Here is a 25,388-nt window from a genome sequence, read left to right as displayed (position 1 = left end):
AATCTGCTGCCTCCAGGAACATCTGAAAACATTCTGAAAGAGGGGCACCTGGGTGGCTCAGTCGTTAAGCGTCTGCCTTCCACTCAGGTCATGATCCCGGGGTCCTGGGATCGAGCCCCACATCAAACCCCACATCAAACCCCGCATCAGGCTCCCTGCTCGGCGGGAAGCCTGCTTCTCCCTCTCCCACTCCCCCTGCTTGTGTTCCCTCTCTCGCTGTGTCTCTCTCTGTCAAATAAATAAATAAAATCTTAAAAAAAAAAAACATTCTGAAAGAAAAGCAAGTACGTAAAAAAACGCCACAAATGACTGACTTTAAATGGTAGTAAATGCAAATCTGATGGCCGCATTTACAAGGCATTAAAGCTACAATAAGTACGGGAAGTAATGACCACCACTGAAAATTAGTGATTGAATCAGTGTTTTTGTTTTGCATTTTTTTTTTAAGATTTTATTTATTTATTTGAGAGAGAGAGAATGAGAGACAGAGAGCATGAGAGGGAGGAGGGTCAGAGGGAGAAGCAGACTCCCTGCCGAGCAGGGAGCCTGATGCGGGACTCGATCCAGGGACTCCAGGATCATGACCTGAGCCGAAGGCAGTCGCTTAACCAACTGAGCCACCCAGGCGCCCTGTTTTGCATTTTTAATTGAGGTAAAATTCACATAACATAAAATTAAACCATTAATCATTTTATTATTTTTAAAAGATTTTATTTTTTTTACATTTTTTAAAATTTAAATTCAAGTAATTACAAAGATTTTACTTTTAAGTATCTCTACACCCAACGTGGGGCCTGAACTCACAACTCCAAGATCAAGAGTCACATGCTCCGCCGACTGAGACAGCCAGGTGCCCCAACCATTAATCATTTTAAAGTGTACAATTCAGGGACATTTAGTACATTAATAATGCTGTGCAACCATCCCCTCTGTCTAGTTCCAGGACATTTTCATCACCCCAAAAGGAAGCCCCCTCTCCATTAAGCTGTCATGTGTACCCCTCCCCCAGCCCCCGACAACCACCATTCTGCACTTCGTCTCACGGATTCCCCTATTCTGGACATTTCATATCAATGGAATCATACAGCATGCGGCTTGTCGTGTCTGGCTTCTTTCATTTACCATGATGTTTACGAGGTTCACCCACGTTGTAGTGGGTTGTCAGTGCCTTGTTCCTTTTTACGGCTCAATCATAGTTCATTGTATGGATGGACCACATTTTGTTTATGCATTCATTAGCTGGTGGACATTTGGTTTGCTTCTACCTTTTGGTTATTGCAAAGAATACTGCTGCTATGAACACTTGTATGTATGTATTTGTTTGAATGCCTGTTTTAAATTCTTTTGGATTTAGGAATTGCTGGGTCATATGGTAATTTTATGTTTAACTCTGATTTTTTTTTTAATCTCATGATTCTGCCCTGTGTCAATATATATATTACTGATCTGTTTGCTAATTCCTTTCTAAAAGGGGGTAAAAGCCAAGGTCCTGAAAAACCCTGTATTTTTTAAACCTGTTAAATACATTCAAATAAATATTTGCTTCATTATTTTAAAAAATTAAATGAAATTTAAATTATCTGCTTCTGATTTAATACACTAATTTCCAACGAGACTAAAATAAATGCTATAATTAAATCAAACCATTTTAATACATATTTATTGCTTCCTAAGTAGATACTATATTGTTACATTACCAAAACATCTATACTCAGGGAATGAATATATACTTGTCCCTACATTTAAGACAAATCAAAATATTTCTACTTACCCACAAATAATATATTGCCTGTGTTTTACTATTGCTCACCAATTCTTTATTATTTGTTGGATTAAAAGTAAGGTAGTTCTGAAATATAAAGTATGGAAATATATTACATTACAATAAATTTTCTGTTTCTCTCTGGCTAAGCTAAATGTTAAAAATAAATAATATTTTTATTATAATAAATAGCTGAGTAGGAATATAAAACAGAAAAAAACACGGCAGGAGCGCCTGGGTGGCTCAGTCATTAAGCGTCTGCCTTCGGCTCAGGTCATGATCCCAGGGTCCTGGGATCGAGCCCCGCATTGGGCTCCCTCCTCAGCGGGAAGCCTGCTTCTCTCTCTCCCACTCCCCCTGCTGGTGTTCCCTCTCTCGCTGTGTCTCTCTCTGTCAAATAAATAAATAAAATCTTTAAAAAAAAAAAAAGAAAAATACACGGCATTTTGTAAGCAATAGGAATATAATTTAAACACTGAGTGTTAAAATTAATGGTCTCAAATGTGTTCCCTTTCTTATTTAGTCTTTTTTTTTAAAGATTTTTATTTATTTATTGAGAGACAGAGGGAATGATAGAGAGAGAGCATGAGAGGGAGGAGGGTCAGAGGGAGAAGCAGACTCCCTGCTGAGCAGGGTGCCCGATGCGGGACTCAATCCTGGGACTCCAGGATCATGACCCGAGCCGAAGGCAGTCGTTTAACCAACTGAGCCACCCAGGCACCCCCTTATTTAGTCTTATTTATTATAATTCATCATCTGTAAATTGGAACAAGCAAAAGTAGCACAATATTCACTAATAACCTTTACTCTGTGTCCTTTTGGACAAAAACTGCTGCATACACATTTCTAAATTTGACAAGGCCACAAGGTAACTTGGAATGAATGCCAAATACTGGAAAGAGTTTCTGATTCTTGCCAACATGGTGAATAGCATGGGCTGCCTGGCTCCTTTCCCAAAAATCAACCCTGCAGTAACTCTGGAAGTGAGGAAACCACAAAATGCAGAAGCTAAACAACAGCAACAACACAGTGGAGATCCTTGGGGAGACTTAGGCGTGTGTCCTGCCAGGGTATGTGGGTGGGACAGGGTGGCTGCAGCCTGACGTGAAGGGCTGCAGGGGGCAGCCCCAAGAGACAGATTCTAGAAACATGTCTTAAGTTCCATTTCTGCCACCTCTACCCCATCGCCTATTCCTTGCCTACTCCAGGAATGTAAAGGACCAGTGCCAGTGTTTGAGAAGTAATTTCAGGACAGCTCAAAGGCCTGGGGGGTGGGAAGGGGTGGGGAAGATCAGATGGAAGCAAGTGCGTGGACAAGATCTCACGAAGGCTGGAAATCAGTCGCAAATCACTGCAATCTATGATTCAATTAATCAAAGTTAATCTCTGATTAACTTTGCCAGATGCCCAGCAAGAAGCAAAAGTAAGTCTTCCTCAGAGGAAGTTATCATCCTGAGCCTCAAATTATTCCTATACTTTTTAAAGTACGACATTGGGCATTCGATGAAAACATAACCAGGCATATGAAAGAGACATATCTAAATGACTGACAACTGAGGAGGGAAGCAATCATCTGAAAGAAACCCCAGGAGATGCAGGTATAGTATTGACACACAGACTTGACAATAACTGTGGTCACGATGTGCAAGAAAGTAGAGGGCAAGATGGGTAATCTCAGCAAAGAACTCTATTTTTAAAAAGAATTAAATGGAAATTCTAGATCTGAAAAAAATTATTTAAAAAAAACTCAAAATAGGATTTAATAGAAAATTAAATATAGCCAAAGAAATAATTAGTCAGTACGAAGGGAAGATAAATTATAGGAGAAAATATCCAGACTGAAGGATAAAGACACAAAAGAACAGAAAATATAGACAAGACAATAAGAGACATATAGGACAAGATGGGTCTAATGTACATATAATTGGAGCTCCAGAAGGTGAGGAAAGATTTTAAAAAGGTGATAAAAGTAATGTTTAAAGAAGCAGTGGTGGAGAATTTTGCAAAACTGAGGAAAGATAAGACATCCCAAGTTCAAAGAACCCCAAAAGATGTGTTTTGGGTATTTTTTTTTTAGATTTTAATTTTTATTTATTTATCCTTTTTTGTAAGTAATCTCTATGCCCAACGTGGGCCTCAAACTCATGACCCAAGATCAAGAGTTGCATGCTCCAATGACTCAGCCAGCCAGCACCTAGTTTTGGATTTTTTTTAAATCAACAACATATCCATATACATACAGTCATCAAAAACTGCTGACAACCAGCAGAAAATCTTAAAAGCAGCCAGAATGGAGCAGGAGGGGGAAGACACACAACTTCCAAAAGAGGGAACAATAAGATCGACAGCTGGGGTGCCTGGGAGGCTCAGTCGTTAAGCGTCTGCCTTCGGCTCAGGTCATGATCCCAGAATCCTGGGATTGAGCCCCGCATCAGGCTCCCCGCTCTGCGGGAGGTCTGCTTCTCCCTTTCCCACTCCCCCTGCTTGTGTTCCCTCTCTCGCTGTGTCTCTCTCTGTCAAATAAATAAATAAAATCTTTAAAAAAAAAAAAAAGATTGACAGTTGACTTCTCAACAGAAATGGTGTTAAGTCTGAAGAAAATGGAATAACATCTTCAAAGTACTGAAATAAGAGAACTACCAACCTACAATCCTATAGTTAGGGAAAACAGCCTTCAAAAACATAGATAATTACCAAGAGAAATGAAAGCATATATCCGTACAAAGACTTGTGCATGAAATTTCATGCACCTTTGTTTTCAACAGCCACAAATAGGAAACAGTGCAAATGTCTTTTAACAGTGAATAAAGAAATTGTGACATATCCATTCAATGCATGGCTATTCAGCATTAACATTATAAAGGACACATAAAGAATAATAAGAAGGAATAAACTATTGCTCCATACATGGATGAATCTCAAAAATTAAACTGAATGAAAGAAGCCAGAGCCCTCCACAAAAAGAGTCCATTCTGTAAAATTCTGTAAAATTCTAGGGTATGCAAACTAATAAACGTTAATAAACAGGAGGGTAGATGTTGGGAGATGGGTGGAGGGGGAGTTGAGGTTTATTCCCATCACAATGGAAAGTCACTCAAAGACTTGCAGTAAGAGGAGCGCCTGGATGGCTCAGATGGCTAAGCGTCTGCTTTCGGCTCAGGTCATGATCCCAGGGTTGTGGGATCGAGTCCCACAATGGGCTCCTGGCTCAGCAAGGAGCCTGCTTCTCCTTCTCCCTCTACCTCTCTCCCTGCTCAGGCTCTCTCCTCTCTCTCTTTCTCTCTGTATCTCTGTGTCTCAGATGAATAAATAAAATCTTAAAAAAAAAAAAACTTGAACTAAGAGAGTGATATAATCGGTTTTGCTTATTTAAGAATTATCACTCTGACTGCTGCAGGAAGACTGGTAGGATTGGGACAAGAGTGAACACAGATCAGCTGGGAGGATGTTGTAGTCATGCAGGGAGCTGTGGTGGCAGTAGAAACGGAGAGGGGAGGAAGGATTTTGGAATGCATCTTCAGAGTACACAGTACTTAAAAGACATAGGAATGGATGAGAACACCCAGGAAGAAGGTGTAGCAAGAAAAGGAGCTCCCACAACTCAACCCTGAGGCCTGCCAACAGTTAGAAGGTGTGCAATGAAAGAGGACAAGCGGGGTGCCCGGGTGGCTCAGTCATTAAGCATCTGCCTTCGGCTCAGGTCATGATCCCAGGGTCCTGGGACTGAGCCCCACATTGGGCTCCCTGCTCAGTGGGGAGCCTGCTTCTCCCTCTGCTGCTTCCCCTACTTGTGCTCTCTCTCTGTCAAATAAATAAATAAAATCTTTTAAAAAAGAAAGAAAGAAAGAAAGAGGACAAGCCCACAAAGGAGCCCAGGAAAGGTCAGTGAGCCAGCAGGAAAGGTGTCTTGAACCCCCACTGGGAGGGGTGCTACTGAGGATTTAATAGTGCTCGTTGACTTGGAAACACCACCAACCAACCGTGATAAACACAGATTTGGTAGAGCCATGGGTGGGTGGAAGACAGATCAAAAGAACCAAAATGTTCATCATCAGTAGGATAAATAAGCTGTATTATACTCAAACAAGGAGAGACTATATAGCAGTGAAAATTAATGAATTATAGCTCAATAATCAACATGGATGAATCTCAGAAACAAGGGGGAGAAAATGAAGCAACTATGACTCCAAATATGTAACAAACAAAACAGGTAAAACAAAATAGGATAGTACTGATGGAGGGGTGCCTGGCTGCTCAGTCAGTAGAGTGTGCAGCTCTTGATCTCGGGGTCTTGAATTCCAGCCCTATGTTGGGTATGGAGCCTACTTAAAAAAAGGTGGGGGCGGCGCCTGGGTGGCTCAGTTGGTTAAGTATTCAACTCTTGATTTGGGCTCAGGTCATGATCTCAGAGTCCTGAGATTAGCCCCATGTCGGGCTCTGCATGCAGTGTGGAGTCTGCTTGAGATTCTCTCTCTCCCTCTCTTTCTGCCCCTCCCGGGTCACGCACACACACACACCCACACTCTCTCTCTCTCTCTCTCACTCGCTCAGAAAAAAAAAAAAGAGAGAGTACTGAGGGATACATACATTGCTAGAGAAAAGTATAAAGGAAAGCAAGAGAATATGTAACACAAAATCTGGGACACTGGTTAACTGTAGAAAGCAAGGTTGGGGATGAGATTGGGGAAGGAGGACAAAGGGACTTCTAGAGTTTGGGTGATGCTCTTTCTTGACCTGGCAGTAAACACACAGGTACATTCTGTTTTGTTCCTTAAAATGTACACATTTTACATGTAGGCCTTATTAAGCAATGAAAATACAAAGAGATCAAATATTTTGTGCACAAAAAAGCAAGAGACGATGAAGTAAGGAAGTGGGTATAGACAGCTCTTCAGAGATGTGTTACTATGAAGAGGCGCAGAGAGCAAGAACTGGAAGGAGATGCGCCGTCAATGGCGTTCTCCAAAAATGGGTGACACGAAAGCATGTGCATCTGCGGAGGGGATAACCACCCAGTAGAGGGAGAGCTGATCACTGCGGGAGAGGACCTTGAGCATGTGAGAGGGATGGCATCTCGTGCCCTGGCCTCTCCAACACTTAGAGGGGCAAGACACGGTGGTGAGGTTGAAAGCAGGCTGTAGGCCTGGGAGTGAGAACAGGCCAGTGTTTGTATCCGATGGCCTCCATTCTCTCAACGCAAAATGAGAGAGGTCATCAGCCGAGAGTAAGAGGAAGGGCTGGGGAGCTCGGAGGAGGTGAGACAGTTGTCTCTAGAAACGAAACAGCCAGCCTATTAGAAAGCCAGGCCATGCTGAGCGCTCACTCGCCCTTTGTGACTCAAGGCCAAATCGAGGGATTCGGTTCAGCTGGGTGGGCAGGAGCGCAGGCAGGCTGACGGCAGAGCCCTTCCAGACTTGGAGCCTTGCACTGCTGTCCAACAGCATGTTCCGTCGTGACGGAGACGTTCGCTCATCTGTTCAGTCAAACACGGCGGCCACTAGGGTGGCTGGTGAGTACTTGAAATGTAGTGATGTTGAGGAAATGAATTTGTAGTTTTCTCTCACTTTCATTGATTTAAATCTAAGTAGCCACATGTATTCTGCAAAGTTTCATGACACAAAATCACATAAAAATGAGTTGAGTTTCTATATATTAGCAATGAACAATCCAAGAAGGAAATTAAGAACACGAATCCACTTATGATAGCATAAAAATACCTAGGAATAAATCTTAGGTGAAAGATTTGTACACTGCAAGCCACCCTGCTGAAGGAAATTCATGAAGACATAAGTAAATGGAAAGACGGCCTATGCCCGGGCATTAAGAGGACAACAACTACCCAAAGCAACCCGTAGATTCAATGCAATCTCTAGCAAAATCCCAGAGGGGCTTTTTGCAGCAACAGAAAAACTCACTATGGCTGGTGGCTACTGTATCAGCTCAGCTTACAAAAGCTGTGAGGAAATTTTTTTCAGAGCCCTAGACCTCTGACTGGGTTCTAGGTCCAGCATCCAGGTATGTACTTTCCACAGTGTCTGGCGCATAGTAGGTACTCAGCAAGTGTAGGATGAAGGATGCAAGGATGAGTAAGACGATGCGGAACAGCAGAGTCAACTTCGTGGGTGTCCTTGGGAAGTCACTTCAAGCAAATTGAGACTAATAATTTCTGGATATTATGAGTAGTGAAGGGCATGCTTCTAGAATAGAAAAGGCTGCTGGACCATGACTTTAGACAAATTATCTAGTAATTAATAGTAGCATTCCACAGATGTTACTAAATAACTCCTTCTCAGCATGTTTGCATGGATTGCTTGAGATACTTTATGTAAAGAACTTAGCAGCATCTGGCATATAATAAATGCTTAAAAAAATGTTGCTAACTATCATCAAGATTAAAATGAGATCAAGGATATGAAAGTGGTTTTTTACAAACTCTAGTGTACCATAACCAAACTCCAGCAAAACCAAAAGTAGGTTTGGACCTGGGTTCAGTGTAACTGTAGACATATCTTTACAGACTCATCAGGAGCTCACCTGAACACCATACTCTTTGGGAAGGTTGAGCGTACACGCTGGCGTTTCCACTGCTAAAGTCCACCTCCAGATGCAAACTTTCTGTGAGTGACAGCAGATAGAGGAGAATGAGAAGGTTCCTGAAGGCTGCTGAAGTACCCTACACCTCTCGTGCTAACCCTGTAACTTCGGCTCACGGAGCACAGCACCGTGAGCTAAGCCCCAGGGAGAGAGCCCCCGACAAGGGGCCATGGGGTCCGGTCGTTCCCTGAGAGCATCACAGATGCCACGTGGCCTGAGCAGAGCTGCTCACCAGGACACACTCGACAGGCTGGCCAGCCCGCTGAGGCTGACTCCAAGGGCCCCATACCTGGATTTCAGCATCCGAGATGGTTGCCAGATACTTGGCGTCCCGGGTGATGGCTATGGCCCCGATGCCGTTGCCGTCTGGACAGCTGTCAAATATCGTGTGCACAGGAATGCTGCAGAACAGGGCAGGGGAACACCCATGTTTGGGGTCTGCCTTGCTTCCCAGACAGACTCAATTCAAAAGCCCAATGGCTATGGAGGAACCAAACGTGGTCCATCCACACAATGGACTATGATTCAGCCGTACAAAGGAATGAAGCACGGACCCCTGCTGTACCAGGGGTGGACCCCGAAAACATCATGTGAAGTGAGAGAAGACTGGCACAAAGACCACATGTTGTATGAGTCCATTGATAAGAAAAGTCCAGAATTAGGAAAGCCATAGGGACAACGCAGATTGGTGGCTGCCAAGGGGAATGCGAGTGACAGCTGATGGTTTTGGGTTTTCCTTTTGGAGGGTTGAAAATATTTTGGAACCAGGGGCGCCTGGTTGGCTCAGTCGGTGGAGCATGCAACTCCTGATCTCAGGGTTGTGAGTTCGAGCCCCACGCTGGGCATAGAGATTACTTTAAAATCTTTTTTTTAAAAAGCAGTTGGAATACAGGTGGAATACAGGAATACAACACTGTAAATGTGCTAAATGCCATTGAACTGCATACTTTACAATAGTAAATTTTACGTTATGTGAATTTTACCTCAATTAAAAAAAAAAATAAAACTAACTCAGCATAAGCAAACGTGCTATTTGTTCTCTTCATGAAGTCAGCCATCACTCACTATTGAGTGCTGATTCTGTGCCAGGCACGAAGGATGGAAATATGAAAAAAGATGCCTGGGACAATACCCCAGCTCTCAGGAAAACAAGCGCCCTCCCACCTAAGGGGGGATATAAATAAGCCCAAGCTTTCTAGACAGCAACTTAGCTGCATCCATTAAAATTTTAAATGTACATACCCTATGACCCAACAATTCCTCTTATACAGCATTTTCCCAGAAAAACAATAGCAAAAGTAAACAGATAGATATAAATTCATGTTCACTGTGGCACGGCTTTAATGGAAAAAAATCTGGAAACAACACAAATATCCATGGATGTGGGAACTGTTAAAAAATATCATGACATAACCATATAATGAAAAACTAGGCTATTCTCAAAAAGAATGAAGTAGATGTGGGACGGTGACCAAAATTTTGTGAAAAAAGCAAACTGCAAAACAGTGTAGATAGCATCATCCTGAGTGAGGGAGAGAGAGTGCATGCATTTCTGTGCACAGAAGAGTCTAGAGGACGGGACTCCAAACTAAACAAGGGTGACTCTGGAGACGTGTTTGGGTGAGGAGGGACTTTCATTTTTTTCCCCCTCATTCACCTCTGTACTGGGTCACTGGCAAGACTGTAGACCGTAAGAGGCAGGCAAAGCCTTGTCACATGCAGAATTAAATTAGATATTTAAGTATCTAAGAGAGCCCAAGAGATGCAGGAGACAGCAGAAGCAAGGATGGGAGCGATGGGGTGAGCGGCAGCACGGGGGGCGGGGAGTCCCCGACCTGCACGGGCAGTGAAGGGCCGGTGGTAGGAAGTCCTAATCCACATACAAGGGCTGGTGGTTCCCCACTGTTTTCCATTACGGAGCCCTTGCTACGGGAAACATCAACAGGCCTCAGAGGTCACTTCGGGGCCCCAACTGGCTGCGACCAAGTCTGTGCCCCAGCTGAGGACCTGGCTGGCTGGTTCTCTGTCGCTTGAGAAGACCTCATCCCCCTGGGAAGTTGCCCCCAGATTCACTTGGGAAGGCAGTCCTAACACTGCTGTGAATGACACAGTGATGTCCTTAGTGGGGAAAAGCATCTTATCCCTGTGGATATTCAGAATTAAATATAGAGACAGTGATGTCAGTTGGGCCTGTATTATAAACGTATTGGTGGGAAGAGAATTTGTTTATTTTGTTTAGTAATGGGTGATGTTTAAGAGAATTAACGTATTAGAGCCTCTGATGGATTAGATTTGTGATTCTAATTTAAAGCCTGTAGTTGATTTAGACTTGTGATTTTAAATTCAAATCACATTTGTTTATAAACAATATTAGAATACTTATGAGAACATAAGATTTGCCATAGTTATGTCTAATTTATTAGATTTACAAGAATTACTTAAGTATGGGTGAAGGGTTTATTTTTTAATCAGACTACTAAAGACCTTAAAGATAAAACCAAATATATTCAATTTCTAAGTGCAGTTTAAAAGTGTTTAAAAGGAATTAATAATCAAATCTATGAGTGGGGCCAAACACTAATCAAAACCCCCTTAAAGGCAATTGCAAAAATATGCTAGATTTATAAAAGGAGTAAGATTTATAAGTTGAATGAAAAGCTTAAGGAAAAACTATGGTTCTTATAACTTTAATAAAGTGAATATTCATTCTAAAACCAAATAATCTTTTCTGGGTCCCAAAGTCATCATTTACTATATCATAAAATTATATGGACATATTGAATTGTTAACCACAGAGGCACTTTGTAATTAAAAAGAAAAAATCAGGGCGCCTGGGTGGCTCAGTTGGTTAAGCGACTGCTTTCGGCTCAGGTCATGATCCTGGAGTTCCTGGATCGAGCCCCGCATCGGGCTCCCTGCTCCGCGGGAAGCCTGCTTCTCCCTCTCCCACTCCCCCTGCTTGTGTTCCCTCTCTCGCTGTCTCTCTCTCTCTGTTGAAAAATAAATAAAATCTTTAAAAAAAAAAAAAAAAAAAAAGAAAAAAATCAACCCCGGGGTCCCCCCCCCCCCCGCATCTAGTGGGGGAGACAGCTTTTCAAGCAAGAAAAAACCAAAGAATAAACAGTTTTTAGGAGGCCAGCCATGCCTGGGGAAGGGGCACTATCAGCGACAGCTTCAGAAAAGAGACACGAGTGAGGAGCCCGCCCTTCCTGCCTGCGGATTCTCGGTCACAGGATGTAACAACTTTCCCTCGTGTGTAAGTCGGATGTCCCAGTACTTGCAGCTGGAAACATGTGACAGCCACAGGTGACAGCTAGTCACGCAGAGGGGGAATTTCACTTTCTGGGGGACAAGTTCCTGTGGCTATGATGCAAGATGCATTTTCCCTCTAACACAGGCTGGGTTGGCAAGAGGCAGCCTCTGAAGGGTGTTCAGCAGGGAAGCAACACAATCAGACTTTGCGTTTGGGAGATCACACTCAAAAGGCTGTGGAGAAAAACCACGTGATGCTACATGATGATGTTCACGTATCTGTATTTAAGACAACAGCAAATATTCCGGAAGGAAACACACCAAATTGACTACCTCTAGGAAGAAGACAAAGATTGGAGATGGTGGCCAAAGGAGACATTAGCTTTCAATTAAGAGATTATTAAAAATCAACAGATAAGTAGATAAGCAAAATTGGTATATCCATGCACTAGAATCTTGAAAAGAAAGGAAGAACTGATTCATATGCTACAACACAGGAGAACTCTGAAAACATTATGCTGAGAGAAAAACCAGACACAAAAAGCCACATATGATTTACGGACATAAAATGACAACAGGCGAACCCAGAGAGACAGAAAACAGATGAGGGGCTGAGGGGAGGGAGAGTGGGGAGCTCACCGGCACAGAGTTTCTGTTTGGGGTGATGAAAATGTTCTGGAAATAGTGCCGATGGTCGCACAACATTGTGAATGTAATTAATGCTACTGAATTATGTTTAAAAATCGTGAAGATGGGGCACCTGGGTGGCTCAGTCAGTAAAGCAGCTGGCTCTTGGTTTCGGTGCAGGTCATGATCTCAAGGGTCCTGGGATTGAGCCCAGCATCGGGCTCTGTACTCAGCGAGGAGTCTGCTTGAGGATTCTCCCTCCCTCTCCCTCTGCCCATCTCCCTACTCACGCTCTCTTGCTCTTAAATAAATAAATATATATATCTTTTTTTTTAATTGTGAAGATGGCCAATTTTATGTTATGGATATTCTACTACAATAAAACAAAATCCCCATTCTGGAGGCTGGGCTTCAGAGTGAAGCTGCAGAGAAGGAAGCCAGGCATGCGAGAGCCCCGATGACACCAGGTGGGGCAGGGGCAGTGGGGGTGGGTTCAGAAGTCATCTGGGAGGAGATGCAACAGGGCTTTGGGACATTTTAGCAGGAGATACCCATGGGACATGCAGGTGGAATGTTCTCCAGCAGCTTCCTCATCCGAGAAAAGAGGAAATATCAGGTGGTTATGGAGATGAAGATGGTATGGTTTCAAACCCCAGGTCTGTTCCCTCCTGGCTGGAGAACAGTACCAACCGAATCCTCACCACCTCAGGCCAGAGGAAACAGAGTCTCAGAAGGTGGATGAAAACCAAGGGGACATGGTATCAGAGAAGCCAAGAAATGAAGAGTGTCAAATGCTGCCAAGATGTCCAGTAAGATAAGGACCAGGATTAGGTAACATGGCCCCAGGAGGTCGCCAGTCACCTGGGGGACCTGTATCTTAGAACATCCAACATAACTTTCCAGAACACTCGAGAGCATTAAACACAACTTCTTCCTAATCGTGCCCAACTGGACTCATCAACCCCCCATGTCACCCCACCGCCCCACAACCCAACCAGGGCCTTACAATCTTATCAGTTAACCTAGCACTGCACTCTGCCTCTGGGACCGGGAACTAAGAAAACTCACGTATGAGCATCTATCACGGGCCATGTACTGTGTGCTCTCCTGGTCTTCATGACAGTCCTGTAAGGTAAGTGTAATGCGCTGAGGGCCCCCTCAAAAGTCATGTCCACCCAGAGCCTCAGAATGTGAACGTTATATGGGAATAGGATCTTTGCCGGTGTAGTTAGTTCAGATGAGGTCATGCTGGATTAGGATGGATCCTAAATCCAATGGCTGCTGAACTCAGAGAAGACACAAAGAGACACACAGGTGAGAATGCCATGTGAAGACAGAGGCAGAGACTAGAGTGACTAGTCTACCAGCCAAGGAACGCCAAGGACCACCAGCCACCACCAGCAGCTGGGAGAGGGGCCTGGAGCAGGTTCTCCCTCAGAGCCCCAGAAGAAACCATCCCTTTGGGCACCTGATTTCAGACTTCCAGCCTCGTGAACTGTGAGGGAATAACTTGCTGTTATTTTAAGCCCCTTGGTGTGTGATAATATCTTAGAGCAGCCCAAGGAAACTAAAACAGTGGGTATGATTAGCCTCCTTTTTTGTAGGTGGGGAAAGTCACTTCACTTCTCCGGGCCTCCAAGCTGGGTTAGTGTGAGTTAACCTTCCTCAGTCCCATCTACTCTGGGACACTGCCAAACCAAGTTTCTGGGCCTAAGGAGCCAAGAACTGTAAATGGGAAATTCACCAAGGTAATGTCACTTGATCAGGCCTCAAGGCAACAAGATGGCCAGCCTCCCCAGGCTGCTTCACCCTCACCCGGCATCCCGTCACTGGCTTCTGCATGCCCAGACCGGCATTACTCATTTGTTGCAGATCACTATGCTAGGTAGGAGAAAGCAGGACTGCACCAAGCCTACCCTGTGAAGGAGTCCCATATAATTATCAGGCAGTTGGGCCCTTTGTCAGCCGTGGCAATCCACCGCCTGTCTTCACTGATGCAGAGGCAGGAGATCACATTAGGGTGGCCCTGCAGAAATGCACAGAAAATGCTTTGAAACATCAAGGACAGTAGGAGAGGCTGGGACCCCAAAGAGAGAACTAAGCTCCCTTTCCAGGTTCACCTGGCTGAAAATTCCACTCCTACGGCCTTTCCCTGGCATTTCTCCATAGCCAGTGGTTTTCAGATTTTCTCTCCCTCAAAACCCCGAAGGACAAGTCACACTCCCCACGAGACAGGGGCTCCCTACAGGTCTAGGCATGTGCCCAACTCTGAACCCAGCTTGAAAACAAATGTTGGGGTTCTGCCCAACCGCCAGCCCCCTTGAAGCCCTGCTGGCCTCATCTCCCTAAAACAGTGTCCACATCAGGTCACTGAGCAGCTCCGGAGCAAAAGCCTCTTCACTGGTCTCTCTGCTTTCCTTCCCATCCCCCGACAATCCTTGCCCAGTAACTCAGGAACCTTCTGGAAACACAAACAAGATGGTAGTGGTCCCTGCCAGGAAATAGCCCGTTTCCTCCCTTCTTCATCTCCCCTTGCTCACTCCGAGTCAGCCATACTGGCCTCCTTTCTGGGCCCCGTGCGCAGGCCTGCAAACCTGGAGCTCTCTGGGTCTGGAATGCTCCTCCCCAGACTGCCCCTGGCTAGTTCATTCTCCTCAGTCAGTCAGATCTCGGCACAAAGGGCACGTTTGCATTGCCAGCCCACCCAGTCGGAGGGCCATCTCTCACTCTTGATCTCTCTCCTGCAGCAGTCCACGTTGCCTTTGGAGTGCTTATTATAATTCGTAATTGTGTGGAGAGGGCAGACATGTAGGACACCAGGGAGGCACAGAGGGCACTGGAAATACATGAAGATGCTCAAGGGAGGAAGGCATAAGGACAACAACCATCCTACTCGACGCTTCCACGTCAGGGGACCTACATTCAAGACCTGGCTTCACCAGGCACCAGTGCCGCCTTGGGCAAGTCAGTTAAACCGCTCTGAGCCTCAGTCTTTTCTTCTGTAAAATGGGGATATTTTTTTTTTTTTTTTAAGATTTTATTTATTTATTTGAGAGAGAGAGAGTACAAGCAAGGGGAGGGACAGAGGGAGAGGGAGAAGCAGAAGCAGACTTCCCACTGAGCAGGGAGCCAGGGATCATGACCTCAGCCAAAGGCAGATGCTTAACCAACTGAGTCACCCAGGTGCCCCTGAACTATAGCAAGTCTTGTCTTTAGAAACACATTTTATTGTTCATTGTCTCTGTTTCTAATCAGAATCCATTTACAAACAGCAGTTGATTTAATTTTACAGCAACAAGAATTTAAGACATCTGTATTTTTACATTTCCGTAAAACCGTGGTCAGGACAGATCATGTTGTCTCCACAGTGCCATGGGGTACACAAAAGGCTTCAGCAGGGATTTGGACCTACTTAACACTTAGAGGGCTTTGCAGGTTTAAAAGGGCTTTGATCCTCATAATCATGCTGAGGAGTGGGTGTTAATATCCCCATTTTACGGGGCGCCTGGGTGGCTCAGTTGGTTAAGCGACTGCCTTCGGCTCGGGTCATGATCCTGGAGTCCCGGGATCGAGTCCCGCATCGGGCTCCCTGCTCGGCAGGGAGTCTGCTTCTCCCTCTGACCTTCCTCCTTCTCATGCTCTCTGTCTCTCATTCTCTCTCTCTCAAATAAATAAATAAAATCTTAAAAAAAAAAAAAAAAAGACTTGCTATAGTTCAGAAGAGAGGTAGGAAAACATGATAGTGACATAATGAAGTCAGCCCTTGGAATAAAAGATAAAATGCTATATTCTAGTGAAAAACAACCTCTTTTACTTGTAATTAAAAACAACAACAACAACAACTTGCAGGGGCGCCCGGGCGGCTCAGTCGGTTAAGCATCTGTCTTCAGCTCGGGTCATGATCCCAGGGTCCTGTGATGGATCCCCCACATTGGGCTCCCTGCTCAGCAGGGAAGTCTGTTTCTCCCTTATGCTCTCTCTCATTCGCTCTCTCAAATAAATAAATAAAATCTTAAAAAGCAACAACAAAAACTTGCATACCTGAAGATGGTGCTGAGTATTCTTGAAAACATTGTAGATGACCGCAGTGTGAGCACAGACATACAGAAGAACTCTCTGGTTTTCGTCTCGAATATAGTAAACAGGAAGAGAACTGTTCCATCCGAAAGACCAAGTCATGGTCTGGAAGACAAAGGCAAAACCAGCAAGACACTAAGTGTGCCGAGCCCAGAACTGTGATGCCAGGCACCCTTGGCACAGTCTCTGGAGGAGAAGGATTTCACATCATCAGTCCAAAAAGGAGAAATCACTTCACGAATGTCCTCAACTGCGTGCTACGGTGCAGATGACCCTTGAAACCACGATGCTGAGTGAAAGCGGCCAGACACACAGGACCGCACAGTGCATGCTCAGTCAGGTCCATAGAGACAGAAAGTAGCTTAGTGGCTGCTGGGGGCCTGGGGAAGGTGGGTGGGGAGTGACTGCTACGGGATACGGACTTCTCTTGTGGGGGATGAAAACGTTCTGGGATTAGACAGTGGTGACGGTTGCACAACCTTGTGAACATGCTAAAAACCAACGGATGGTACGCTTTAAAAGGGTGAATTTTACGAGGATGTGGAGAAATTGCAACCACTGTGCACTCTTGGTGGGAATGTGAAATGGTGCAGCTGCTGTGGAAAACACCATGGAGATCTCTCAAAAAACTGAAAGCAGAATTACCATATAATGTAGCAATTACACGTCTGGGTATATAGCTCAAAGAACTGAAAGCAGGGTCTCAAAGAGACATTCGTATGCCCATGTTTACAGCAGCATATTTCACAGAAGCCAAAAGGTAGAAGCAACCCACGTGTCCCTCGACGGATGAATGGATAAACAAAATGTGAATATTATGCAGCCTTCCATAGGAGGGCGATCCGACACACTCTACAACATGGATGAACTTTGAGGACATCGTGTTAAGTGAAATCCACCAGTCACAAAAAGACAAATACGGTAGGATTCCACTTACATGTTGCCTAGAGGAGTCAGATCCGTAGAGACAGAAAAGTAGATGGTGGTTGCCAGGGGCTGGTCTGGGGAACAGGGAGTTAGTTGTTCAATGGGTAGGGAGTTTCAGTTTTGCAAGATGAGTTCCAGGCATTGGTTGCACCACAGTGTGAAATGTACTTACTACTACGCTGTACACTTAAAAATGGTTAAGATGGGGGGCGCCTGGGTGGCTCAGTTGGTTAAGTGACTGCCTTCGGCTCAGGTCATGATCCTGGAGTCCCTGGATCGAGTCCCACATCGGGCTCCCTGCTCAGCGGGGAGTCTGCTTCTCCCTCTAACCCTCCCCCCTCTCATGTACTCTCTCTCTCTCTCAAATAAATAAATCTTTAAAAAAAATGGTTAAGATGGTAAATTTTAGGGGCACCTGGGTGGCACAGCTGGATAAGCAACCAACTCTTGGCTTTGGCTCAGGTCCTGATCTCAGAGTCATGGGACTGAGCCCCATGTCAGGCTCCGCGCATAGGCTGCTGAAGACTCTCTCTGCCCCTCCCCACCCTCCCTTTCTCTCTCTCTTTCGAATAAATAAATAAATCTTTAAAGAAAGATGGTAAATTTTACCTTATGTGTATTTTACCATAATTTTAAATTTTAAGAGGGTGAATTTAATGGTAAGTGAATTATACCTTGCTTAAAAAGAAAGTCAACAGGAAACAGAAAGAACGTCCTATCCTTCCACTCCTCAGAACCTAGACTGCTCAGTACCTGACACAGTGAGCACTTAATATTGTGAAATTCAATTTACTTCATGAAAATATATGGAATGGACAAGTTACAGTATAGTCACTAAGGAACTTCATAAGAAAGGCAATTATTCAGCCGTGAATATTTGGTCTTCATATATCATTTTCCCTGGAAGAATAAAGCATAGAGAAAATTCCCTCAGCATAATTAAAAATTCCATATTGCCAGGAATAAATCCAAAATAAAATTTTTCTGAAATGAAAAATTAGAGGTACTATAAATCTGACTACTACTTTTAATCCAATAGTAGTTTACTTATGCATATTTTTTGTGTTCAAAGTCTTTTATAAAAATCATGGATAAACAAACTGGATTCATACAAGGGAGTATTATTCAGCAATAAAAAGAAATGAACTAGCAAGCCAGGAAAAGACATGGAGAAATCTTAAATGCATTTTGCTAAGTGAAAGGAGCTAACCTAAAAAGACTTCACAGTGGGGACGCCTGGGTGGCTCAGTGGGTTAAGCATCTGCCTTCGGCTCAGGTCATGATCCCAGGGTCCTGGGATACAGCCCCGCATTCCGCTCCTTGCTCAGCGGGGAGTCTGCTTATCTCTCTCTCTGCCCCTCCCCCCACTCGTGTTTTCTCTCTCTCTCTTTTTGACAAATAAATAAAGTGTCAAAAAAAAGACTTTACACTGTATGATTCCAACTACATGACATTTTGGAAAAGGCAAAACTATGAAGACAATAAAAAAACCAATGGTTGCCGGGGAGAGAGGGGGTAAAGGGAGGGATGGAGAGTGGGGCATGAGGGATTTGAGCAGTGACACTACTCTGTAGGACACTACAATGGTGGATACACCTCGTTATACCTTAGTCAAAGCCCAGAGAATGTTACACCACGAGGGGTGACCCCTAAGGTGGATGATGGACTTCAGTTAATAATAACGATCAATATGAGCTCATCAACTGTAACAAATGTCCCACACTAATGCAAGATATTAACGAAAGGGGAACCTGGAGTTGGTGGGGGGGCACAAGGGAGTATATGGGAACTCTGTGCTTTTCGTTTCGTTTGCTATAAATCTAAACTGCTCAAAACCATAGTCCATTTAGGGGCGTGTGGCTGGCTCAGTCAGTAAAGCCTACGACTCTTGATCTCCAGAGTGTTCCAGCCCCACACTGGGTGTAGAGATTACTTAAAAAAAAAACAGTCTGAGGCCAGTCAGTCAAATGTGGTAGCGTCTAAAGTGATGGCTAAGTGATCTGAGATTTTTGGTAACAAATTCACTCAGTATTAACAGAACTTCCTTGCTCAAGCAGCACTCACATTAACTGAAACCACACAGTATCGACTGCATTTGCACTAGTTTTACCATTCATGGTGAATGATCATGGAGACAGCCGTCTCTTAAAGCAATCTTCCAAAACACGAACACAAACGCTATTGTCAAAGCCAGATTGCACTACATTTGACAGGCATAAGAGTCGTCCTCATAAATGCATGATACCTTGTTTTCTGGGCTGGAGACGGTATCTATGGTTATGCCCATTTACCCTGAGCACTGTGAGTTATTCCAGGCCTTTGGGATAAGGCAGGACATCCCAAAGGAAAGGGGGGATGCTGCGGGCAGAGAGAGGGCCAAGAGCACACTCCCTGAAGCACCTCTGGTGAGAACAAATCAGAAGTAACACACAGCCATCAATAATAGAGAACCGGGGGCGCCTGGGTGGCTCAGTTGGTTAAGCGACTGCCTTCAGCTCAGGTCATGATCCTGGAGTCCCGGGATCGAGTCCCATATCGGGCTCCTTGCTTAGCAGAGGGTCTGCTTCTCCCTCTGACCCTCCCCCCTCTCATGTGCTCTCTCTCTCTCATTCTCTCTCTCAAATAAATAAATAAAATCTTTAAAAAATAATAATATTAATAATAGAGAACCGGTTGAATTTAAAATGAGGAAGTGGACCTACATGCCCAGATACAGAAAATCCTCCGAGACATGGTGAGTGGAAAGACATTCTGCGGTAATGCAGAAGATCTTACTGGTAAAACAAAACCTAAGGTGTCATGGGGTGTGTGCACGCACACAGGAGCGCACAGACAACATGTCTGCAGATGCCCAGGAAAACATCTGGAAAGATACACAGTTACACCAAACGGTAGTCACCTCAGGGAAATGGATTTGGTGTGGTCTGTGCAAGAAGAGGAATCTGCTTGAATTTTTTTTTTATTTTTTATTTTTATTTGTTTATTTTTAGAGTGGGGAGAGACAGAGGGAGAGAGAATCCCAAGCAGGTTCCATGCCCAGCGCAGAGCCGGATGCGGGGCTCCATCTCACAACTCTGAGATCATGACCTGAGCTGAAATTAAGACTCAAACACTTAACTAACTGAGCCACCCGGGCGCCCCTGCTTTAAATTTTTTTTAAAAGAGCACCTATTGGGGTGCCTGGGTGGCTCAGTTGGTTAAGCGACTGCCTTCAGCTCAGGTCATGATCCTGGAGTCCCGGGATGAGTCCCGCATCGGGCTCCCTGCTCAGCAGGGAGTCTGCTTCTCCCTCTGACCCTCCTCCCTCTCATGCTCTCTGTCTCTCATTCTCTCTCTCGCAAATAAATAAAATCTTTAAAAAAAAAATTATTTAAAAGAGCACCTATTAATTTTAACATAAAGAAAAAAAAACAATACAGGAATGGGGGAAAAAAAGGAAGTGTCCTCAAAGAACTAAACAAATTTGCAGAAGGAGGTGGTCTAGAAGAGTTGGGTTCTGCAGTGAGCCCAAAGTTAACAGGGGACCCAAACCCCTGGCACAGAGGTCACTTGCTCTCATTAGTGATATCACCTGATGTCTTGTTAGCTGGCTAAACAAGACAAAGTCTTAATGGGCTCTAAAACTTATTCTTTCTTTCATACTTGATCTTAGCCAAAAGGCCGAGAAGCGATTATTATTCTTTCAGATTGAGCAAGCACAAACTTTGACCTTGAACTCCACTGCTCAAAGTAAACCCAATCTACAGAAAGGAGGCTGTCAGTTGTCTGCATCTCCCACTAGGCATTTTCCATCATCCTCATCGTCATTACCATCCTTGCCACCACCATCATCATCATCATCATCTAGATGTGAACACTCGTCAAGTGCTCACTGTGTGTCAGGAACTACATTAAACACTTTATGTACATTCAATCACTTACAAATCTTCCAAAGGCGGAATCTACAGGGGAAAAAAAGGAGATGAATCCTAGGAAGCAATTTTCAGGAGCAGATGGAAAAAGAAGGGAAAAACTCTCCTCTTCCTTCTCTTGGTAAATGGTAATATTTGTATTCCTTGCAGATGGTGCCTCCCTGGAATATTGTTGTGACAGCAAAGGCAGGTTCCTTTGGACCTCCTGGTGCTTTTCTCAGTGGCTTTCACTTTTTCCAACCTTTCACTTTCTGGTCCATTTCCGAATGGATAGTTTTAGGAGCCCGTAATGGTTTTAGGAGCTTGTAAAGAGGTATCAAGCCAACTAAGGCAGAAGAGGTGAGGAGAGGAGAAAGGGGAAAGGAATGGAGGAAGTGAGAGAGAAGGAGAAGGGGAGGAGAGGGGGAGGGGAGGAGAGGGGAAGATAGAGCTTGAGTCTCCCACAAGAAACAACACCCTGTGCAACAGACAAACCACGTCCGGAATGTCCTGCCTGCGGAGCAACACTATTGGACCCAGATGCAGCGCTCCTGTCACACGTCAGCCCAGAGTGCTGAACTGAACTTTAAAACACACGAGTCTATTATTAGTTCAAAAGGGATCTTTCTGGTGGTATTTTTTTCCCATATGCATAAAATTCCCTTATTTCACAATGCTCTCAAAGCACTGGAGGAAATTAAAAAGCATGTTACACTTACCAAAGGATACACGTTGGCACGGTCATCCTTTTGAAACAAAATGTCCTCGCTGGCAGACACCAGTGATTTCTCCGGGATCTCTGCTTTGGACTGGAATTCTTTCTCTTGTTCGTCACTTAAGTATGATAATCTTTTCTCTTCTCTCCTTTCTCGTCCCAATTCATCTTGGGGCATCTGGTCGATTTTCTCCCTGAGCTCACTTGAGGACTGTGTTTCAGGGAAACTAATATCTTGTTCCTCAGAACGGGTTTGATCCAAATCAAGAAATCTTAGTTCTGAGGTCAAGTCTCTTAAAAGCTCATTTGTTTCCGAATGCTCTGATTCTAATGCATGCTTTGACTCGCTAAGGGTTCTCTTAAAAAAGAAATAAAAGACGATTGTGATTCCAAATACAGTGTGTAGCTGCTTCATTCCCTCCTTTACTTTCCTTTCTGTTCCTATTCAGCCAGCCTTAGTGTTCGCCTCACATTGAAACTATGAAGTGTTTTAAAAAGGAGTCTGGGAAGCACCCGTGGCTCAGTTGGTTATCTGCCTTTGGCTCAGGTCATGATCCTGGGATCCTGGGATGGAGCCCCACATTGGGCTCCCTCCTCAGTGGGGAGCCTGCTTCTTCCTCTCCCACTCCCCCTGCTTGTGCGCTCTCTCACTCGCTCTCTCTCTCTCTCTCTGTCAAATAAATAAATAAAATCTTAAAAAATAACAATGATTAAAAAAAAATAAAAAGGAGCCTGGGACATTTTGTACTTAAATAGCATGAATCGTGGGTGTGCCAGGTATATTCTTGGCCTACTAGAACCACACAGCAAAACCATTCTTCTAAGTGGCACTGGTTGTCTCCAAGGATGGACGAGTCACAGAGTCACTTCTCCTTGTACCACAGCTGAGTCCTCCTTCAGGAGGAGGGTCTACATTACTACGATCACACTGACTCTGTTCTTAGAGAAGCACACTCTAACTAACCCCTAGGAGCTCTTTATGTCAGCTCCACTGCACACCTCCTCCAGGAAGCTTTCCTTGACCATCCTCCTAGTTGGGCTAAGTCCTTGTTTTTTGTCTTTTAAATATCTTCCATGCATCTCTCAATCACTGCACTTAGCATATTGTTTTATGGTGTTCAGGTATCAGTCTGCCTCCCTACACACCCTAGAGCTCCTTAAGTGAATGGATTGTATCTTATTTATATTATCCCCATAGCCTGGCATATGGTAGAATTCAGAATCAATGATTCTGAATAAATGAATGAATGAATGACTTAAAATTACTACTTACTAGGGAAGTTCCTGACATGACTGACTGGGAATCAGTCAATGTAAGTCTCTTCAAACTGGTCATGGACTTGGTGACTTCTGGAGGCTTCACTGTGGTTTCTTCCTGTCCCGCAGCCCCCTCCTCCTGTGCTGCTCCAGGCTTTTCCTCTATTTCTTCTCTGATGGCCTCCTCCTCCCCCCCCATATTCTTCCCCCTCTTCCTCCTCCTCCCCTTCGTCTTCCTCTTCCCATTCCTCCTCTTCTTCCTCCTCTTTTTCTTCCACTCCTTCCTCCTTCTCCCATTCCTCCTCCTCCCCCTCTTGTCCTTTCTTCTCTTTCTCCTCTACTCCTCCCCCCTCCTCCCCTGGCTCCTCTTCCTCCACTCTGTCCTCCTCCTCCGCTTCCCCTTCCTCCCCGTCCTCCCATTCTTCCGCTTCCTCCCCCCCTTCCCCTTCTTCCTCCCTTTCCTCCCCCTCCTCCCTTTTCCCTCCCCTCCTCCCCTCCTCCCTTTCTTCGTCCCCCACCTCCTTTTCCCCTTCCTCCCCCTCCTCCCCTTTCTCCTCCACTCCTTCCTTCTCTTCCTCTTCCTCTCTCCCTTCCTCCTCTCCTTCCTCTTCCTCCTCCTCTTGCTCCCCCTCCTGCTGAGGCTCTTTCCGTACTAATATGTCATCTTCTTTTAATTCCTGTTGCATACTTTCCACCTCTCTATAATATTGGTTATACTCTTCTTCCATTTCTGTTTCTCCATCTTCTTCTGCTGCTTCTAGTGGGGACTCCCCTGCATCTGACATTCTTCTTTGTGGAGTTTCCTTTAGAGAAATTTTGACCATAACAATCAGTAGTTCCCTCTGTTTCCCATTTTAATTTCCTGGTGCACTAACCTATCGATGAAGTGTGCAATACCAGCTCTGGTTCCTTTCCACAGGAATGAAAGGAATCTCATACTTCTGGGAAAGCCTGTCCCAAATCTAAAGCATATTGATGCCGGGGCCTCTCATCTTTCTAGGAATAACTTTAGAGCATTGTAACTCACTTTATGTATATTTATATTCCCACAGGCAGCAAACTGACAACCCAGGCATTAACAACAATACTAATAATGTAAATAAGGGCAGAAGCAGTGGCTTAGTGGTTAAAAGCATGGGCTCTGCAGTCGGCCTCTCCTAGCACTGAATCCTGGTTCCACCACCCACTTGCTCTGTGACCTTGGGCAAGTCACTGTACCCCCTCAGAGTCCAAATTCGCTCACAGGCAGAATAAAAATGAGAACCCTAAATTCTGGGGTTGAGATGACACGTAAAATGCTCAACGCAGCTGCCGCAGAGGGCTTGAGAAAGGCAGCAATCGTTTACAAAGTTTAACAGCCTTCTAACATAGTCTCTCATTTATTTCTTCCGACAAACTTGAGTTTGAGGCTCTGGGAGTTGAAGTGACTTAATCAGATCACACCGCTGGGAAGAGGCAGACCTCTCTAACGCTCGGTTCCTCCGGCTGGAAAAGCATTGCTACGATTCCGAGCCCGGGGCCCCGAGCACGGGGCCTGCTCGGACTGCAAACTTTGCGGGCGCATCTTGATGCGGGGGGTCCAGGGGAAGGGAGGAAAGTGGGGGGGGGGCTGTGGGGGGGTGGGGACACAACGCCCAGGCGCGGCTCCTTCCTCCAGCTCAGGTCTCTCTGAGGCCGCCCCGGACCCCCGCCCAAGTGGGGCGAGCGCCCCCCACCCCGCGGGGCACCAGGCCCTCTTACGCCAGGGCCCCGGCCCCCGACTCACAGAGCGCGCCCTCCGACGGCCTCAAAGGCCAGGCCCTCCCGCCGCCTGGACCCCTCAGTCACCTCCGCAGCCTCCAGCGGCCGCCGCTTTCTCCTTCACGCGCTCCCTATAGCTACGGTTGCCACCCAAGCCCCGTCCCCAAGGTAACCGCCGCCACGGCGACCGGCCGTAAAGCGGGAGGGCAGGCCGGTGGTCACGTGCCCGAGGCTCTGCCGCGGGCGGGCCGGCACGCCCCCTGGCGGTCCCCGGGGAGAGGCGCGGCTGCGGCCCCCGCGGCCAAATTAGCCTCCCTCCCCCAACTTCTTCCCAAGGCGCCGCCGAAGCCTGAGAAGCCGCAGCGCTGGCTACCTGCAGTTGTGACTTTGCGAAGGCCTGACGACGCGAAGTACGAGCTGTTTGGTAAAATTCTCTTTGCCAAAAGCAAACTAAATTTGCCGGTCTCTCAGACGCAGCACTTTCTCAAAGGCACTCCATGTTGGGCGCGGTGTTTTAGCTAGCTCGGATGACACACTCTGTAGGCTA

At 45.3% G+C, this 25,388-nt stretch overlaps 1 protein-coding gene across 1 annotated transcript in view; it reads right to left on the bottom strand.

Annotated features, from left to right (window-relative positions):
• The window catches only part of CFAP251 (cilia and flagella associated protein 251), a 65,514-nt gene extending 41,628 nt beyond the window's left edge, over positions 1 to 23,886 (bottom strand). The window contains exons 1-8 of the mRNA XM_021698569.1: positions 23,620 to 23,886; positions 23,101 to 23,288; positions 21,849 to 22,191; positions 16,277 to 16,417; positions 14,152 to 14,261; positions 8,646 to 8,757; positions 8,297 to 8,377; positions 1,772 to 1,849 (exon numbers count right to left, since the gene is read on the bottom strand). Of these exons, the coding sequence (XP_021554244.1) occupies positions 1,772 to 1,849; positions 8,297 to 8,377; positions 8,646 to 8,757; positions 14,152 to 14,261; positions 16,277 to 16,417; positions 21,849 to 22,191; positions 23,101 to 23,288; positions 23,620 to 23,886 (1,320 nt within the window). The remainder of the gene's footprint in view (positions 1 to 1,771; positions 1,850 to 8,296; positions 8,378 to 8,645; positions 8,758 to 14,151; positions 14,262 to 16,276; positions 16,418 to 21,848; positions 22,192 to 23,100; positions 23,289 to 23,619) is intronic.
• Positions 23,887 to 25,388: the final 1,502 nt, after the last annotated feature.

The sequence above is a fragment of the Neomonachus schauinslandi genome, chromosome 14 (assembly GCF_002201575.2).
Source record: "Neomonachus schauinslandi chromosome 14, ASM220157v2, whole genome shotgun sequence".
In the NCBI taxonomy this organism is placed as follows: domain Eukaryota; kingdom Metazoa; phylum Chordata; class Mammalia; order Carnivora; family Phocidae; genus Neomonachus; species Neomonachus schauinslandi.
The sequence above is the reverse complement of the archived record's forward strand: the minus strand, read 5'-3'. Positions and strand labels throughout refer to the sequence as shown.